At 36.1% G+C, this 20,860-nt stretch overlaps 1 protein-coding gene across 3 annotated transcripts in view; it reads left to right on the plus strand.

The window, feature by feature from the left end:
- The window catches only part of BRWD1 (bromodomain and WD repeat domain containing 1), a 120,408-nt gene that overhangs the window by 71,857 nt on the left and 27,691 nt on the right, over positions 1–20,860 (plus strand). For all 3 annotated transcript variants that reach the window (XM_022552928.3, XM_089910233.1, XM_089910234.1), the window contains 11 exons: positions 4,170–4,264; positions 6,478–6,667; positions 8,340–8,465; positions 8,560–8,667; positions 11,310–11,434; positions 12,097–12,179; positions 15,381–15,492; positions 16,529–16,590; positions 19,228–19,383; positions 19,611–19,731; positions 20,645–20,770. In XM_022552928.3, coding sequence (XP_022408636.2) covers positions 4,170–4,264; positions 6,478–6,667; positions 8,340–8,465; positions 8,560–8,667; positions 11,310–11,434; positions 12,097–12,179; positions 15,381–15,492; positions 16,529–16,590; positions 19,228–19,383; positions 19,611–19,731; positions 20,645–20,770 — 1,304 coding nt within the window. The remainder of the gene's footprint in view (positions 1–4,169; positions 4,265–6,477; positions 6,668–8,339; positions 8,466–8,559; positions 8,668–11,309; positions 11,435–12,096; positions 12,180–15,380; positions 15,493–16,528; positions 16,591–19,227; positions 19,384–19,610; positions 19,732–20,644; positions 20,771–20,860) is intronic.

The following is a 20,860-nucleotide window of genomic DNA, read 5'->3' on the forward strand; positions in this document are numbered from 1 at the left end:
GCATTAACTGCATTTACAGATGTATGCAACCATCACTACTCTTCATTTCTAGCACTTTTTCATCATCCCAGACAGCAGCTCTGTACTCATTAAACAAGAACTCTCCCTATTTCCTTCTCTTCCCAGCCCCTGGTAACCTCTCTTATACTTTGTCTCTATGAATTTGCCTGTTTTAGGTACCTCATGTAAGTGGAATCACAATATTTGTCCTTTTGTCTTTGGTTTATTTACAGTGTAGTTTACATTTCTCTTATGTGTGAAGTTGTACATATTTTTATATATTTAGAGTCTTTTTCATCTTTGTGCATTGTGTGTCATGTCTTTTGGACATTTTTCTATCGTGTTTTTGGCCTTTTCCCCCTTCAAGTTTTAATTTTTTCCACCCTGCTACATTACTGTATTTTTGAGTTAATTTTATCATTGGACTCTGTGAAGTTTTCCAGGTACACTCTCATTTATACAGTATTCAATTTTGCTACTTCTCTCCTAATTTTTATACTTTTAATTGATTTTTCTTGTCTAATTGCAGTGTTTAATACTTCCAGTACATTGTTGAATACTAGTGAGATAGTGGACCATATTCCTGTTGTCAGTGTGTCTGCTATTTTCACAATAAGTAAGATGCTTTGTTTTAGGTTTCTACAGTATACATATATATTACGCTAGGGAAATAGCAACTAATTCTTATTAAGTGTTTCTGAAAAATCAGGAATGATTATAGATTGAGTTTTAATTTTTAGATCAGTAGTATTAATCTTACAATTTTATGTCTTAATTTGGTTTATTTGCAATTAATGGGGAACTTTTAAATTAACACAAGTATAATGTAGAATGTTAAATCCACTTTACCTTTTAAGATAAGTCATAATTTTGTGTTACGGTAGTTTACCTCCTACAGTGGTATGAATTCATTCTCCTGAGTGTTGCCGATGGGTAGAGATGGTTGTGTATATGTGTATGTTGGTTCCATTACGCTTTGGTTTGGAAAGCACTGATAGTAGAAAAAGTATGGGTTTTAGAGTTGGCCTGGTTTCTGATTCCATTTCTTATACTTACTCTTCTGTGACCCCAGGCGTATTTCTTTACATTTCTTAGCCTTGGGTTTCTCTATATATGAAAAGGTAGTAGTGGGCAGGTAGTGACTTGAGATAATACAAAACTCATTGGCAAGACAGATCCAAGATTTGTGGGGTTTGAATCTTGTATAATTTTAGGGACGCTCTTTAGAAAAAGAATTCAAAGTTACAGATAGACACAGGGCCTTGGTAGGCAAGTTAAATTGAAAACCTCTGAAACTTAAGTTTCATTAGCTTTTTCTTAACCCTGCCTCTGTTTACAGAAGTATTTTGAGAGTTAATGCAGATAAAACATTTAAAACTTTTTCCCAGAATGCATGGTTTCCAGGTAGTAGATTTTAAGAGTTTATTTTATTACTGTGATTTTTTAGAAGTCTATTTTGAGCATAAAAAGCAGACTCGTGTTGAGTAGATCTAGTGTGGTTGGCCTAGGAATCTGTACTCCTTGAATAGCATTGGGTTCACATTTTGAGGAACATTTTTTAAGAGTATGTTTACTTTGCATTTTGCCTACTCAAATGAATTAAACAAAATAGCTATTTCCTTGCAGTTCCATCTTTTTAGTTTTGTTTCTCCATGGCATTTTCATTATCCATTTATGATTCACTTAATGTAAGTAGCTGTTATAGGAAAAGGTTGTATCTCAATTTAAAAGTACCTGCTTAGTATCCAAGACCAGAATTTAAAGTAGACGGCAGCTATTAGGGTTGTGGGAATTAGCTGCTTGTTCCCCTCTCTTCCTTTAAAGACTTCTGTGTTTCAGGTTTAAAAAAAATTACACAGTAAGTACAGCGAGTTCCCATATACTGTTTCCCTAAGTGTTTCCTATTAATAACATCTTGATTTAGTGTGGTACATTTGCTACAACTGATGAACCAGTTTTACACATTATCATTAACTAAATTCTGTAGTTTACATTAGGGATCACTCTGTGTTGTATGGGTTTAGACAAATGCATAATGTTATGTATCTACCATAATAGTATCATACAGAATAGTTCCACTGTCCTAAACACCCCCTCTGCTGTACTTAATCATCACTCCCTCCCTCTTCCTGAGCTACGGGCAACCACTGATCTTTTTACTGTTTCCATAGTTTTGACTTTTCTAGAATGTCATATAGTTGGATCAAACAGTAGGTGGCCTTTTCACATTGACTACTTTCTAGTAATATGAGTTTAATTTTCCTCTATGATAAGTCTATATTTAGCTCTGTAAGAAACTGCCCAACTATTATCCATAGTGGTTGTGTTACATTTTGTATTCTGATGAAAAGTGAATGAGAGTTCCTGTGCTTCACATCTTTTTAAGATGATACTTCTTCCCAACTTCATCTATAGATTCAACACAGTTCCAGTCAAAATCCCAGCAAGTTTATTTTGTGGATATTGGCAAAGAGATTCTGAAGTTTGTTTGGAGAAAAAAATGACCCAGAATAGCTAACAATACTGAAGAACAACAAAGGTGCAGGACTGATAGATACATTAAGACTTAGTATAAATCTCCAGTTTTCAAGACAGTGTCGTACTGGTGAAAAAATAGACAAATAGATCAATGGAATAGAATAAGGAACCCAGAAGTAGGCCAATACAAATATACTCAACTAGTGTTTGATGGAGGAACAAAGACAACTCAATGGACAAAGCATTGTCTTTTCAACAAGTGGTGTGGAACAACTGGATATCCACATGCAAAAAAAAAAAAATCTAGACACAGTCTTTTCACAAAAATTAACTCAAAATATATCATAAACTTAATGTAGATGTAAAACACAAAATTATAAAATTTCTAAAAGATAACATATAATAAAAATCTAGGTGACCTTGGGTGTGATGATCACTTTTTAGATACAATTCCAATAGCATGATCCATGAAAGAAAAACTTGACAAATAGAAAAGCCTGAAAGATACTGTTAAGAGACTGAAAAGACAAGCCATGGACTGGGAGAAAATACATGTAAAACTCATGTCTGATAAAGGACTTGTATTCTTTTTTTTTTTTAATTAAAAAAATTTTTTTAACATCTTTATTGGAGTATAATTGCTTTACAATGGTGTGTTAGTTTCTGCTTTACAACAAAGTGAATCAGTTATACATACACATATATCCCCATATCTCCTCTCTCTTGCGTCTTCCCCCCACCCTCCCTATCCCACCTCTCTAGGTGGTAGGACTTGTATTCTTTTTTTTTTTTTAATTTTTTTGAGAAAAGGACTGGGAAGGTCTTTTTTAAAAAAAAAATAAATTTATTTATTTACTTATTTTTGGCTGTGTTGGTTCTTTGTTGCTGTGTGCGGGCTTTCTCTAGTTGCGGTGAGCAGGGGCTACTCTTCGTGCGGTGTTGCGGTGCGAGGGCTTCTCACTGTCGTGGCTTCTCTTATTGCGGAGCACGGGCTCTGGGCGCGCAGCCTTCAGTAGTTGTGGCACATGGGCTCAGTAGTTGTGGCTTGCGGTCTCTAGAGCTCAGGCTCAGTAGTTGTGGCGCATGGGCTTAGTTGCTCTGCGGCACGTGGGATCTTCCCGGGCCAGGGCTCGAACCCGTGTCCCTTGCATTGGCAGGCAGATTCTTAACCACTGCGCCACCAGGGAAGCCCAGGACTTGTATTCTTAAAACTCAATAAGAACACAACCCAATTTAAAAATCGACAAAAGATCTAACGGGGACTACGTTAAAGAAGATATACAGATGGCAGATAAGCACATGAAAAGGTGGTCAACATCATATGTGATTAGAGAATTGAAAGTAAAATGAGATACCACTACCCACCTATTACAGTGGCTTGAGTCCAAAACACTGAGAACATTTACATTGACTTATTAACTTTGCTCAGAGAATGGCCTCTTGTATCAGTTTCTTTTGTTAATAGTAGTAGTGTTAAGTCTCACAAATATTTTCTATTGTCTAATTTTTTGATAAGAAAAAGGATGTAGTAAAGACACTTGCTTTTTGTTTTAAGTTTACCTATTTTATTACCCGGTTATCATACTTACTCCTGAGATGATTAGAATGACTGTGTGGTTTCTCTTGCCTTGTGTTATTTAATCTCAGAGATCAAGATTTTTGTTTTATTTTTCTCCCCGTCACAAAATTAGGAGACTTCCTGTGATCAAAGTGAAGGTTCTTGTTCTTCTGAAGAAGAAGAATGGAAAAGTGATAGAAGAAGTGAAAGTGACAGTGAAAGTTCAAGGTACCTGTTTTTACTCGTTTTAATCTTCTAAGCATTTTAGTCATGACGTTGAACGGAATCATACTTGAATGGCATTCAAGGTGTAAGAGCTTCCAACTGTGGAAAAACTAACATTGAGTTTTTAATACATTTAAAAGGAGAAGAAAGCTGGATTAACTGCTATTTCTATAGAAAATATTTTGGGTATTTTTTTTTTTGACTCTAAAACATTTGAGCCAACAGTGTAAATATATGTACTCAAAACATCAATTTAGTCTTGGGCTACATTTATAAAGAGGAGTATACAACGTCTGTTTGGTAAAATCACCGTTAAATTTATTACTAGTTATTGCATACGTTGATGAAAGTTCAATTAACTATCAAGAAGAAAAAAAAAAGGGACTTTTATTCAAGCCAAACTGAGGATTATAACCGGGAAGCAGATTCTCAGGAAGCTCTGAGAACTGTTCCACCTGTTAGAAGCTGAAGGCACAGTCTTGTACATTTTCAAGACAAATGATGGTACATCAGGATGACATACTGCTATTTTATATAAAGTTCACGAAGGATACATAGTCCAGGTAAACTTTTGCAAAGTGAGCACCAAGCACTATGACCCCCTACAGAGCTGGGAAAGAATGTTATTCTTTTAAGAAGTTAAATTGCTAACATCAGAAGAAAGAAAAAATTTGATCTTTACTGTTGAGCAGGCACTCCCATCTTTGAGCAGCTCTGGTTAATGTGTAATGCCGATGCCCGCTGCACATTAGGGAGGGTGGAGGCCCAAATGGACACAGAGAGAGAATTTTATGTTTAATTTTTCTTGTCCTGCCTTAAAATATAAACTTTATTTTATCATACGTATTACCTTTTGTTTAGTTTTGGTATCCAAATTTCATGGGACTAAGATGTTAACATCTGTTCCTTGTCTTGGTAAATGTCAACTTTGTCCTGGCAGATGCTTCAGCCAGAAACCTGGATATCATTCTCTCTTCATAACATTTCCATCACCAAGTCTAGAAGATTCTCCCTTCTAAATATGACTCAGATTATTTTAATTTCCATTGATACTGTGCTTTACAGAACACCATACCATACTCCTGGCTTCCTTTCTTGTCTTCTTTTATTCCATTGTGCTTAGGAGCTGGAGTGATTTCTAGAGCACTTGTCTACCCTTATTTTTGTTTGTTAACTTAATTTTAATTGTGGTGAAATATACAGAACATAAAATTCACCATCTTAATTGTTTTTAATTGTACAGTTCAATAGTGTTAAGTACATTCACAGTGTTGTGCACCCAATCTCCAGAACTTATTTCGTCTTGCAAAACCGAGACTGTGTACCTACTAAACAGCAGTTCGCCACTCCACCCCACCCACCCCTGGCAACCACCACTGTCCTTCCTGTCTCTATATTCACTATCTTTTAATTCAACTTTTCTTGAATTTTATTGTACAAAGCAGATGCTCTTAAGATTTTTAAAACAGCTCTTTTTATAACATAAAATATAATACAAAAATAATATTTGTAATAAATAGCTTTTGGAACTGTGTGTTTTATCAAGCCTGAGAGGTATGTGGTTGGACAATGATGGCCCCAGTAGAGGATTTTTATCCTTTTCTGTGTTTGCTAAAGCTGGGAGTGGGCCAGGGGCTAGTTTCCTAGTTTCCTGTTTGACTCTGCTTTTGCTCCAGGGTAGGTTAGGACTAGGCCCTCTCTGGGATCTTTTCTCATATCAGGGAGAGTCCCCCTGTTGGCAAGAAGCTTTGTCCACTTAGAGCTTTCTGTTCTGTGCTTCCCTTGTGGCTCTCAGTGTAGTCACTGACAGTTTGTCATTCCACTGAAAAATTCTAGTCCCATTTTGGAGCCTCCTGCGGTTTAGGGGGTGTGCTGCTCTTCTGCACAGTCTCTCCTGCTTTCATAGCTACACTTCACTTTTGGAAAGGGTATTATTAGTTGGCTCTAGATGTTGTCTTCTATGAGGTCTCATCCACATTATACTTAAAAAAATTTCTCAGGCTTATATCCTTTCCTAATTTCCAGGGTCAGTGAAGATTTTTCTCCTTCTCATGGTCTTTGGTCATTTCAGTATGCACTGATAGGGAGGGCAGTCGAATCTTCCCAGGATCTTTTCTTTCCTCCTTGTTGTCTCTCCTCTCTTAAGGTTGTAGGATGAATTTACTCTTAGGGCTTAGATTCTGGTTCTGTACGACTGAAACTGTTTTCCTCCCTAGTGGCTCTTCATCTAGATATTCTGATTGGACGGCTGACGCAGGCATCAATCTGCAGCCTCCTTTACGAACGTCATCCCGTCGACGAATTACTCGGTTTCGTAGTAGTTCAGAGGACGAAATGTCTACTGAGAATTTATCTCCTCCAAAAAGGAGACGAAAGAGAAAGAAAGAAAATAAGCCTAAAAAAGAGGTAAGAAAAAAGTATATCTTTAAAAATACCATCTGTCTACACTTTTATAGTTTCTGTCCACATTTAGAAATTAGAAATCTGTGGGAATTTGGAGGCTTTATTATTATTTTTTTGATCGATATACATCATCAGGAGTCAAACGTACAATGCAAACAAACTTAGTTTTGGAAAATTTCCTTTGTTATTAAAACTTCTCTAATCTGCTCTGAGTTGGACTTGGCACTTATACCTTTCTGAATCTGTAATTTAGAGGGAAAGCTCTATTTTGCTCAGACCCCCACCATAACTCTTATTTTGTCCTCCAGTTCCAACACCAAAAATATATTTCAAGGCATTTTAAGATCCTTTCTTCTTGTTTTGTCTGCTGTTATCCTGTTTCCCATTTTCATTTGACATGTTCTGTCTTCATACTTTTCTCCTAATTGTAATATTGCTATACCTTGTTCCATGTACAGTGCTACATGTGCTCCTGTCATATAGGTAGCTGTTGTTATTTAAAGATGCTATGTCTTTGTATTAGGTATCTATTGCTGTGTAACAGAATCTTGGAACTTAGCTTAAAAACAAGAAACATGTATTATTTCATGTTTTGATGAATCAGGAATTTGGGAACTGATCAGCTGATTTTTGGCTCATGAGGCGGCAGTCATCATGTTAGCTTGGGTCACAGTTGTCTAAAGGCTTGACTGGGGGTGGATCTTTGAAGTTTGTTAATGGGACAGTTGGCTGCTGGCCTCAGTTCCTCACCATATGGGCCTCTCCATAGGGCTGCTTGAGTGTCTTCTTGACATGGTAGCTGATTGTCCGCAGAGCAAGTGATCCAAAAATTAAGCAAGGGCTAAGCCCTTTATGACGACCTAGCCTTAGGAGTCGCACATTGTTACTTCTGCTTTTTTCTATTTGTTAGAAGTAGTTGGAGCCCACATTGAGTGGAGGATACTTAGGCTCCACCTCTTAGAGAGGAAAGGAGGAGGAGTATCAAATAATTTGTGGTTATATTTTAAAATTACCAGTCTTTTTTTTAATGGTTTTTCCATTATGGTTTATCACAGAATATTAAATATAGTTCCCTGAGCTATACAGTAGGACCTTGTTGTTTATCCATCCTAAATATAATAGTTTGCATTTGCTAACCCCAAACTCCCATTCCATCCCTGTACCACCCCCCTCCCCCTTGGCAACCACTAGTTGTTCTCGATGTCTGTGAGTCTGTTTCTATTTCATAAAAGTTCATTTGTATCATATTTTAGATTCCACATGTGATATCATATGTAAGATTACAAGTCTTAAAACCTCAAATCAAGAGGAGACTCCCTGAGATGATTAGTCTGTGGTGAAATTCACTGTGGAGTCTTGGCAAAGCAGCCTTAGTGTGTTGAAGAGGATCCAGCTGGAAATTAGACCCGCTTCATAGGATGTAAAGTGCTATGCAGAATCTGTTAGAAATTCAGGAGACGCTAGGAAAGTGCTAGGTAGATCTACAATGCTTGCACAGCTGATAATGTTCCTATGTATGTTAAAGAACCAAATATGTATGCTGTTTAAAAATTAATCATTAGGTGACATGCTAATAAAACAGCCATTCTGAATGGTGAAGTCTTTTGTTTTTCAATTAAACAGTGCATGCTGCCCCTTTCTATTCTACTAAACTTTGTTCTCTTCCCCTTGGCAGAATCTGCGGAGGATGACTCAGGCAGAGCTTGCAAACATGGAACGTTTATATGAATTTCATCCTCCGGTTTGGATAACTGACACCACACTTCGGAAGTCTCCTTTTGTTCCTCAAATGGGTGATGAGGTGAGAGTAATAAAGTTTAAAAATGTGAATATGGAACGTAAAATTAATATTACTCTTAGGTTTTTATTTTTAAATGTATACTTCCCTTTTGTAGGTAATATATTTTCGACAGGGTCATGAAGCTTATATTGAGGCTGTCAGAAGAAATAACATTTATGAACTGAACCCTAACAAGGAGCCATGGAGAAAAATGGATCTTAGGGTAAGATGATGGTATTATTAAATCATTAAACATGTAGCACATACATGTATAGTTAAATTATTTATAAATCCATTAAAAATAACCTACTGGAGGCATACTTCATTACTACCTTTCTGTTAATTTCCAACTTAAAAACATTTCTGCTGTTACCTGCTAAGCATTAAGGTCTAATCAGAAGACATGCTTGTCACTGGGCACTCTGTACATTATTGGAAGGCAGCTTGGCTGTATATATCATTAATCTTAAAATGATTGTACCCAGGACAGATTTTCAAAAGAAGTGCAAGTTTTCAAAGAAACCAATACAAGTTGGAGAAAAAGGTTTAACCTCACATGTAATAAAATACAGAAAAAACTTTAGCTTCTCTGCACTTAACCAATTTTATGTATATACATATTTTTAACACTTAAAGAAAGAAAATACCATGTTTTAACAAGTAGCAAAGGTTTAGGTTTGTTAATAGTTGTTCAACTTGGTGATAAGGGTGCATGAAACAGGTGCAGGCTCCCTACAGGGTATCTTGGCAGTTGGAATTGAAACTGAAAATACTTAGACCTTTTAAATCAGCAGTTCTACTTTTGGTAATTTAGGAAACAACCAGAAGTGCATACAAATTTAAATTCTGTATCACTGTTTATAAAAACAAAAAATTAGGAAAAAATCCAAATATCCCACAGTACTGAACGAACCAAACCATGATATATTCACACATTTGGCTACTATGTAGAGCCCACCACGTAACCGAGGCTTTTAAAATGTTTGTAGAATGAATGTTACGTATTCACAGTGTGTTACTAAGAGGAAAAACGGGATGTGAAGTTCTGGTTTTGGTTATGATAAAAATTTACAGACATATATGGTCAACCAAAATAAATACATTAAAATGTTAGTGGTGATTACATGTAGAGTAGTACTACAGGTGATTTTTAATCTTTATACTTCATATTTTTGATACTTTCATTAACTGTTAGAAGATGAAAAAACTCAATGGCTCTACTTCTTTGAATTTGGCTTTAGATACATTCAAATTTGTGTCTCTTTCACTTACTACTGTGTACCTGAGGACAGCTGATCCTCATTTTTCTTGTTTTCTGTATTTACGAATTTGCCTTTCTCACTGTTTGCTATTTGTAACACCAAAATCACTACTCAAGGTGCTTTCTAGTCATTTACAGACATGCACAGTGTGGCAAAAGATTTGAGTTGTCTGCCCAGCATGTTCTCAGCTGAGGTTGAACAAGGTGATACTTCCTTCTTTTGAGCTCTCATATTGTACATAAATGTTCTTTTTGCAGTCTATTCAGTGCCACATTAAACATTTTTCAGATTTTTGTGCTTTTTTTTCAGATTTTTGTGTTGGTGACTTGCTGTTTAAGATGGCCCCCTAGCGTAGTGCTAAAGTGCTGTCTTGTGTTACTGTGTACAAGAAGGTGATGATGTACCTTATGGAGAAAATCTGTGTGTTAGATAAGCTTCTTTTAGGCATGAGTCATAGTGCTGTTGGTTGTGAGTTCAATGTTAATGACTCAACAACGTAGATTAAATGACGTGTCTCGGGCTTCCCTGGTGGCGCAGTGGTTGAGAGTCCGCCTGCCGATGCAGGGGACACGGGTTCGTGCCCCAGTCCGGGAGGATCCCATATGCTGCGGAGCGGCTGGGCCCGTGAGCCATGGCTGCTGAGCCTGCACGTCCGGAGCCTGTGCTCCGCAACGGGAGAGGCCACAACAGTGAGAGGCCCGCGTACCGCAAAAAAAAAAAAAAAAAGATGACGTGTCTTTACATAGAAATTCACATTACACAAGATACTGTCTTAATTAGGTGACTGAAATATTACGACTGGGTGCCTGTAGCCACCTAGCCTTGTATTCCCTCCAGGAGCAGTGGTTCAGTGTTCACTGGGAACTCACTAATTCATCATTTTGGGTGGCACTATAGAATAGTAAGAATGCTGCAGATAATGAGAACCAACTGTATTTTTAGCACTTTGGCACATTATAACAATAATATTTTGTGCAGTGAATAAATGGGTGAATCATCTCATATTCTTAGTATTAAGGAAACAGGTATTGGGGGAAGGCTAATTACAGTATAATGAGTAGGAGGCTGTATCATGGTAGGAAGTTTCTCCCATTCCCTGTCTTACCCCTAGTGCCTGGAATAGGTCACGGCACATAGATCTTCAACAAATATTTATTGAAATGTATTAGGTAGAAATTTATTGTCAAGTTTTTGAAGAATAATAAGCCAAACGCTTACATATTTTGATTTGCATAATACAAAGTTACATAAATGAAAATGTTTCTCTAGGAAGAGAAGAAAGCCAGAAGGAAATTCTGACTGTGCACAGTGGTTATGTTTAGATACTGAGCTGATGGGTGATTTGTGTGTTCCTTCTTATACATTTGTTGTTTTTTTTTCTAAAGTTGGTATATTCCTTACGTTAGAAACAGTGTTAAATACCGGTCTTCAAAAAGATGTGAAGATTTAGCAAAAAGGATTGTAATTAATGGTAAATTAAACCCCTCTTCTGGTTTGGAATCCTAAATTGTGAGCTGACTTAATTTGGCAATATGTGGAGAATTATAATCTTGAGGAATTGCTTTATTTTAACCATTTATTCTTTTAAAAATATCTGTTAAAGGATCAAGAGTTGGTCAAAATAGTTGGAATACGATATGAGGTTGGGCCCCCTACACTTTGTTGCCTCAAACTAGCATTTATAGATCCTGCGACTGGAAAACTTATGGACAAATCTTTCTCTATTAGGTATGTGTTACTTTTTAAAAAATGGAATTATTTAAATTTAGATTTTCCCTCTCGCTGATCAGCATGTCCTTTGCATTCAGCTGCAGGGTAAATAGTAGAGCACTGTGGACAGCCCAAGATGTAAGTTGAAGTTCTGATAGATGGGACCCACTGGAAGTAAAAATACTGGTACTGCAGCAGCAATTAGGCGGGAGCGTGTTTTATACATTTTTCATGCCACTTAAATGTGTAGAGAATTCTGGCCTGTAGTGGAAATTGCTTCCGCATTTGTTTTTGAGAAAATGTTAGAATGATTTGCTAAACCTGTGCTGTCCAATATGGTAGCTGTTAGCCACGTGTGGCTGCCAAGTACTTGAACTGTCGCTAATTTGAATTGAGTGTGATGTAAGTGTACACATTGGATTTTGAAGGCTTGGTATGAAGGCAAAGAATGTAAAATATCTCATTATTTTGTATTGATTATGTGGTGAAACAATATTTAGGATATATTGGGTTAAATAAAATACACTATTAAGATTAATTTCACTGGTTTCTTTTTACTTTAATAAGGCTAGTCAAAAATTAAAAATTACATATGTGGCTCCCATTGTATTTCTTTTGGACATTGCTGCTCTAGACTATAACCTGTGCAGGAAATTTAACAGTCTTTTATTTTTGTTTAGATATCATGATATGCCAGATGTTATTGACTTTCTTGTATTGCGTCAATTTTACGATGAAGCAAGACAGAGGAACTGGCAGTCTTGTAAGTCTGTCCTTACTGAATTTTATATACCCTGAGAAATGAATCTCTCATTTTATTGCTCTAAATATTTTGGTTGTGGTGCTGCCTATTATGGTGGATGCAAACATGTAAATTCTGGAAAGAAATATAAGACTGCTAAGTATATTTTGCTTAGGGCTTGGTATGGTATTGGACATTTTGGAAGGATGATTTCTTACTCCTGGAATATAGGCCAGAGTAGACCTTCTGTTTCCTTTCAGACTTGTCCACACTGCATTACTTCCATCTTTACTGTGACACTGGTATAATTAACAAAATTACCTGTAATGTAAAACAGTAAGAAATTTGAAAAATAACACAATAATGTTCTGGTATGCCAGAATATCTTACCTTTGATAATCATATCAACCCAGACTTAAATAGGTTGACTTGAGGTAACCATTCCTTTAAAACATAAAAAATTTGTGTAAAACTTACGCTTTATAACCATGCATTGTATGGGTCGACAGAAAAAATAAAATCACCTAAAGGTAGGCACTGACTTTTGAATGTGGCTTTTTGAATGTGGTTTCAATGTGGTTTTCATGGTGACTATTTAAGGCAGGCTGGTAGGCTCACTTGCTTAGACTTGTGTAGGTTATTAATCTCCTCAGGACATAATTGATGACTGTAATTAGGCCAGCAACTGTAACAGTTATTTCACAGGTGTATATGTATTACTTTCCAGTATGTAATACTGTCTGGGGAGCTCATGTATTGAGTTTGACTTTAGTCACCTAGGAGAATGAAAAGTCATTCTCCTTTGATCAATTTTAGTGAAATACTGAGTTCTACCTAGGCTGTGTCAGCTGGTGTACACATTCATAAATGATGTTCAGACCTCATTAATTTTCGTAATTCCTGCAGCCTTTTTCTGCAGGCAATAGAAACAGGTAAATAAATTCCCTGAGTTGTCCCTATTTGAAACGAAATCTTATCGGAGAGTGTGGCTGCTCTTAGTAGACTTTTTTTTTTTTAGTACACTATTTTTAATGGTAACGTCCACACAAGTAATCAGGGTTATTTTGGGGACTGGAGATGTAAAGGAAAGTTTTCTTGAAGAGAAGTATTTAGCCACCAAAGACAAAACAGAACAAAATAAAAAACCAGACAGCTGGAATATGTAGAAGTTAATGTTGTACAGCCAAGTTCCAGAGAACTTTATAGTTTCCTAGCCAGTCTGGTTTTCAACCCCCATGATGTGTAAATTAGAAGCTCTCATTTTGTTCTACCAACATACCCATTCAAAAAAATTTCTTAACCTCGATTCTCTACAAGTAAATGCTAGAGATTGATTCCTGATTACCCCTTGTAATTTGGTGGGTTTTATTTTATTTTTGAGGTTGTGAAATTATTGCATCATATCTTCTATGCTAATTAATTTGTTTTTGCTCCCCCATAAAAATCTTACCTCTTCTGCTGAAGTTTGAGCAGTTATTATAGGAAGTTGCTCGTGAGAACTTTGTACTGAGCAGATGTCTATCCTGCTTTTGACTAGCCAGAATAGGTTTATTTGAAAAACCTTAATGGAATAGAAATGCCCATTTTTACCATGAGAAAATGAATTTTTTAAGCCTCCTTTTAAGTTAAAGTTTTTAGTCTTATACCAAAGAACTATTTTTATCTCAACTGAAAGTATTCTAATGATAGATAAATAGGGAAGAAAAATATTACCTAACTAATTCTTGGTGTCAAAGACTGGCTCACTTAGTAACCATATATTTTTGTATTAGGTTTCTCAAAGTGAAGCCCCTGGATTTGTTATTATTACAGTAATACTTACTGTAACAAATATTATAATTGATATTTGTTAAATTAGGTTATTTACATTATAGAATTGGACAGCAATCCTGGTGTTACATCAAAATTTTGGTATATTCCTTCCATTAAAAAGGTTTGTTGTTAAAATTTATTAAGACTTCTTTTTAAAGTTGAAGTGTTTTGGAATATCTGTATTAATGAAATACTGCCAAAAGTTGAATTTTATTAATGGTAGAAGGGTGGTGGGATGAGGGGCTTATGGGTTTCTAATGATTTTGAAGTAAAATATACTTAAAGATCATGTTTATATAAATTTGAAAATATATTAACCTCAAAACATGTAGCTCCAATAGTTGTGATATTGCTGTTTTTTTCAGTTTTACAGAATTTATTGAAAGCATACTTTCTTTAGTCAAGACCATTTGTGGGGAATATTCTCTTTCTTGGGAGTGATATGTAGCTTTAATTTTGATTGATACTATTTCTGTAAAACTTTTCTTGAAGAAGGAATTGTTAATCTACCAAAGAATTATTAATGAAGGATAAGTAACTTTTTTTCATATTGATTTTGTTTTGAAAATGATGGGATGGATGGGAAGGAGGAGATAGGGTTATTACAGCAGTCTGTGTTTCTTTTGTAATATATGTAAAACAAAGATAGAATACAGTTTCTTTCTCTAGAAGTTGTTAACAGTTATAGAATATATTTAGAAATGTATATGTATAATCTAAAATCACTGAAGTCAGTTGAAGTATTCTTTCCAGTTACTTTGGTTTGTATAGGGAGCTCTCCTAAGCTCTGCTTGTCTGCTTTTATATTATGCTGAGATAATGGGGTATGTGGATGTTTAAATCTTTTAAATAATAAATATGTATTTTTAAGGGTACATTTAGACCTGATTTTTATTATGAGATCTTAAGAATTAGAACACCGTTTTATGTGGAGATATTTATATAGCAGCAACTTTAGAAGAATCATGGATTAACTTCTGATCATACGTTGATAACTTATTTTATTCAGGAAAAGTTACATATTTCATAAGTATATTTAATATGCTTATTAAATATTTATTGATTTGTATACATCGTTGTAAAAGATTTTTGAGTTTTGTTAAATTTTGTTGTTTGTAATAGAACTTATTTTGGAGTGGGCATTTGGATCCATTAAATAATGGAACCTAGTCATAAACCGTTTTCATCAATTATATTATATGGTTTTATACCTTTGGTAAATTGCCGAGTGTAGTACTATGTCTTTTTCACGTATGTTTTATCACTAAAGATTGCAGGTAAGTGGTGAAGAATGGCTAAGTTTAAGATAAAAATATTATTTGATTTGTTTTATCTGTCATAGGTATTTTGTAAGTTAAAAATGTTAATGTTAGCAAATTGATGTCTCAGACTTGGTCATCTCTCTCATAGGTGACAGGTTTCGTTCTATCATTGACGATGCTTGGTGGTTTGGAACGGTGCTGAGTCAAGAGCCGTATCAGCCACAGTACCCTGATAGTCATTTCCAGTGTTACATTGTTAGGTATGTATGCAGATGAAAACCAGTCATCTACAAACATTTGTTCGCTGCGGCAGGTTGTGGTATGAATGACGTGTGTCAGGTTAAAAAAAACACCATTGAGTTCGTTGTTAAGTCACGTCAGTCTCACCTTTGCAGCATCTCTCTAGAATGCCTCTGTTACTAGTACCCGCCTTGGTACAGGTTCTGCTTGCTTCCCTGGGACCTTTTTTGTAGCCTCCTAATATTTCCTCAACCCAATATTGTGGGATCATTGTTCAGGAGCACATGTTACTTCATTTCCCTTGTTCAAAAAAAGTCTTTGCTGCCTTTCCATTGGCTGTGGAAACAAAGTCCACATTCTGAAGTGTGGCATTCAAGGCCTTCACACTATCTTTCTTCACTTACCCTGGGTACAGGCCACACAGGATTTCTGGTTTTGTCCTTGAATCCACCATACATTTTTATACTTGTTTGTTATAATCTATTCGGAAAAAACCATACTGTTAATATTTAAACTTACTGTGACAGTGAGGTTAATTTTTGCATTTTCTTTTTGTTTACTCTTGTAGTGGGTACCTAGTTATTAGCCACAGGTTTATTTTTTATTTATTTATTTTTTTTGCGATACGCGGGCCTCTCACTGCTGTGGCCTCTCGCGTTGCGGAGCACAGGCTCCGGACGCGCAGGCCCAGCGGCCATGGCTCACAGGCCCAGCCGCTCCGCGGCACGTGGGATCCTCCCGGACCGGGGCTCGAACCCGCGTCCCCTGCATCGGCAGGCGGTCTCTCAACCACTGCGCCACCAGGGAAGCCCCTATTTTTTATTGGAGTATAGTTGCTTTACAATGTTGTGTTAGTTTCTGCTGTACAGCAAAGTGAATCAACTATACATATACATATATCCCCTCTTTTTTGGATTTCCTTCCCATGTAGGCCACCACAGAGCATTGAATAGAGCTCCTTGTGCTGTACACAGTGTTCTCATTAGTTATCTATTTTATACGTGCTATCAGTTGTCTTTATGAAGGTCTAACCAGACTTTTTTTTGGTTTTAACAGGTGGGACAATACTGAAATTGAAAAACTTAGCCCATGGGACATGGAACCAATACCTGATAATGGTATGTAATTTTTAAACAATGAAAATACATTTTCAAGTTTTTATGTTACTACTGCACATAGAGCACATTTGTGGTCTTTGAGAAACATTTTTAAATTTATCGTAACTGTGAGCTTTACTAAAACAAGTGAACAGAATTATGTGTATCTGGCTTCTTAATTCTTATCCTGTTTCCAGCTTGTTGCTTGCTGTATCTTAGTCACCAACTGTCATTTCTCATGTAATTGTGCTTTAGTCTCTTCTTGATCTCCTTCACTTAGCCTCCATTGCTCTTTCCTCATCCTTATTCTTTTACCCTTGTTCTTTCTTCAGAGAAGAGCTCTAACCTGACTTCTGTCTTTTGCATTACCTCAACTTGTCTGAGAAGTAGAGGTCTTTGTTCCAAAGGCCGTATCTTCTCCAGTGCTTGCTGTCCCACTCCTTTGAACCTCTCTTGGACCTGGTATTTACACTTAGTTCATTCCCTCCAACAATTTTAGTTTCCTCCTTCCTATCTCCATTCAAGTTTGGATTTGTGTCTTATACCTTAAAACAGCTTTCATTTCATTTTCTTGGACATTTTGCTACTGAATTACTTCACTCTTGTTAAACTTTTTGAAGGGGTACCCTGTATATCTGTTGGCTCCCATCTCTCCACTATCAAGCTTTCTTTTATATTAGTGTTGATTCAACATAAAAACATGCAAGAACTTGTGTCCTTCCACATGCACCATTTTTGACACATGAAATCTTTGCCCTGTGTTTTTTTCTTGTGTCTGCCTTAAGGGTCAAGCCCTTTTTCCTTTGTGTTTTTTTTTTTTTTTTGGTACGCAGGCCTCTCACTGTTGTGGCCTTTCCCGTTGCGGAGCACAGGCTCCGGACGCGCAGGCTCAGCGGCCATGGCTCATGGGCCCAGCTGCTCCGCGGTACGTGGGATCCTCCCGGACCGGGGCACGAACCCGTGTCCCCTGCATCGGCAGGCGGACTCTCAACCACTGTGCCACCAGGGAAGCCCCCTTTGTGTTTTATTCTCTGACATATCTCCAACTGTTGCCTTGCTTTACTTTGGAAATAAGGAGTTTTTCCTTTTTTTTTCCTCTTTTTGTTTTTTTTTTAACACCTTTATTGGAGTATAATTGCTTTACAATGGTGTGTTAGTTTCTGCTGTATAACAAAGTGAATCAGCTATACAGATACATATATCCCCATATCTCCTCTCTCTTGCGTCTCCCTCCCACCCTCCCTTTGCCACCCCTGTAGGTGATCACAAAGCACTGAGCTGATCTCCCTGTGCTACGCGGCTGCTTCCCACTAAGGAGTGTTTTTCAAAAAAATTTTTTCTAAATAACTACACTTAGCAATATGAAATGACATTTTGTGTTGTATAAAACATATATAGATAAGTGAAAACCAACATTTTTTTGAGGTCTTACTCTGCTGCTAAGAACTTCATATGTATTGATTCATTTAATCTTACTCTGAGGTGATGCTCTATTATTAATTTTACAGATGAAGGAACTCAGGCTCAGAGCGTTTTCAGTAACTTAGCTAAGTCACACACCTCTAAAAAGGATAGGAGTTTGGATTCTAGCCTAAGCCATCTGGCACCAACCAGTGCTTTTAACTGCTAGTTATAGCTGCCGCTTTGTAAACGATACCAAATCAATAAAAGCACTTGCATAAAGAGATTTTACATGTTAATGAGGCCAATAAGTCTTTAGAAGAGTTGTCAAAAGACATGAACAGGCAGAAAAATAAATTTGGAGGCATATGAAGAAAAGCTCATTTGCATTATCAGTCTCGGAAAGGTATATTAAAATAATAATATTTTAAATAATTTAAAATATTAAAACATCGTTTTACCTATCAGATTGTTAGATTGATACGTTTGTCTTCTTTCTGTTGACATTTTTCTCCTTTTTAAAAAAAATAGTTTTCAAGAAACTATTCTCTGAATATTTACATTGCCTCTTGTTCTTTTTAAAAATGTGCATACTCTTCCATTATCAATTTTTACTGCACTTTTTAAACATTTCATTTTGAAATAATTTCAGACTTAAGAATATTACAAAAAGAGTACGAAGAATTTCTGAACACCCAATTTTCTCAAATGTTAACATCTTAACACAAGTATAGTGCATTTATCAAAATCAGGAAATACCACTGATACAATTCTAATCTTATAGACCTTTTTCAAATTTTGACCATGGTCCTAATGTTCTTTCACACATTGGATTTCATTGCCATGTCTTCTTCGTTTCCTTTAGTCTGGAATCCCTGAATCTTTCTATTATCTTTCATGACCATGACACTTTTGAAGAGCACTGGCCACTTTGTAGAATTTCCCTCAGTTTGCATTTGTCTGATATATTTCATGATTAAGTCCAGAGTTTGCATATTTGGCAAGAGTGTCAGAGAAGTGACGTTGTGTCTTTCTCAGTGCATCATATCAGGAGGCACGTGATAGCAGTTTGTCCTGTTACTGGGAATATTAACTTTAATCATTTAATTTAGGTGGTGTCTGCCAGGTTTTTCTGCTATAAAGTAACTTCTTTTTCCTTTGATTAGTATCTTGTATATGAACTTGGACAACTGAATTTAAATATAGTGTATATTTAGTTTGGTTTGATTTTTTTTTTCTTTTTTGATGGAATCATAGTTGATCCACCTGAAGAATTAGGAGCCAGTATTTCTGTCACTTCAGATGAGCTAGAGAAATTGCTCTACAAACCCCAAGATGGTGAATGGGGTCAGAAATCGAGAGATGAAGAATGTGAACGAATTATTAGTGGTATAGATCAACTTTTGAATCTTGGTAAGTTTTTTTACGGTGACAAGTTTATGTTCAAGATTTCTTTTCCACAAAAGTATTTTAAAACAGTAGCATAATTGTGGTTGTGTTCTTTACTACAATTTGTATTTATTACTTTTTGGGTAAGTCTGTAGTGCTAATTGTAGCTCTGTGTTATGAATGATTTGTAGAGAAATATCACTTAGAGGTAATGAATTTCTTGATGAAAATTCTTCCTTCTGCCATTACAGATATAGCAGCAGCTTTTGCAGGTCCAGTTGATCTGTGTACATATCCAAAGTACTGTACTGTAGTGGCCTATCCAACTGATCTGTACACGATTCGAATGAGACTTGTTAATCGATTTTACAGGTCAGTAGAAACCTACTTTAAAAAAAATTTGAAAAGATATTTGGCCATTTAACCAGGTAGAGTTAACAGGGGTAATGGTGGCTGATAGTGACAGGGGTGGAGTGGGGGCTGATTGACATTATTTTCTGTTTCATTCTCTTCTTTTGTTATAGTCATTTCTTGGTCCTGTGTAAGACAGCGTGTTAGATGCCTGTGGGTAGGTATGGATAGAACCTGGATAAGGAGAAGTACCACGTTTCATTCCTCAGTCTTTAGTAGTCTGTTTTTCTTGCAAAAGCTGCTCCATTTAAATGTAAAATTTAGTTAATAATGACTTCGGCCTTTGAAAGATTAAATCCCCAGAGTCATCAACTTTTTATCTCTGGCTTCTAGAGCTTTGAAAACTATAAAATTTCCCATTCTCAGTGATTTTTTTTTTTTTTAAAGCAGGTGATGGTATTCTGTATGATTCAGCTGCTTTGAGAAATTATCTTTACAAAAAACTGACTTCTTGAGTTCACATTGTTGATGTTAATTTACCTCTGTAGTGCATTCGTTCAGAAACCAGTTTGTGAGTTTATAGTCAGATTGACTTTCTTAGGATTGATGGTATTTAACACATTTTCTTCATTGAGTCTCAATAGCTTCAAATATACCTATAGGCAGTGTGAAAAGGGAGGGTTGCTTTGGTTTTCTGGATGTGATTAAGTGATCTGTTACGACTTTCAGTCCTTAAATGTATTCTCTGCAGTTCAGCTTCCAGCATAATTGCTTATGACTGTGATCAAGTTGACAGTATTAGAAAGTTATTCATTATAACTTTACACTTATGGTTTAATTAATATATCATGCTGGCTTAACATGCTGGATTTTTTTACTTGGTTTCTGTCTTTTCATTTTTTAAGCCCTAAATTGCCTGTTTTTTACTTTGAAGGAGGCTATCTGCATTAGTTTGGGAAGTCAGATATATAGAACATAATGCCAGAACATTTAATGAACCTGAGAGTGTAATTGCAAGATCAGCTAAGAAGATAACTGACCAGCTTTTGAAATTTATCAAGTAAGTGACCTTATATTATAGATGTTGTGGAAAAGTGCCTTTGCATATTGTGCTCTTAAAACTATCCAGTTCTTAATTTGTGCTCTCTGA

The sequence above is a fragment of the Delphinapterus leucas genome, chromosome 4 (genome assembly GCF_059928025.1).
Source record: "Delphinapterus leucas isolate spDelLeu-1000000601 "Yukka" chromosome 4, BTC_Dleu_Yukka2, whole genome shotgun sequence".
NCBI lineage: Eukaryota > Metazoa > Chordata > Mammalia > Artiodactyla > Monodontidae > Delphinapterus > Delphinapterus leucas.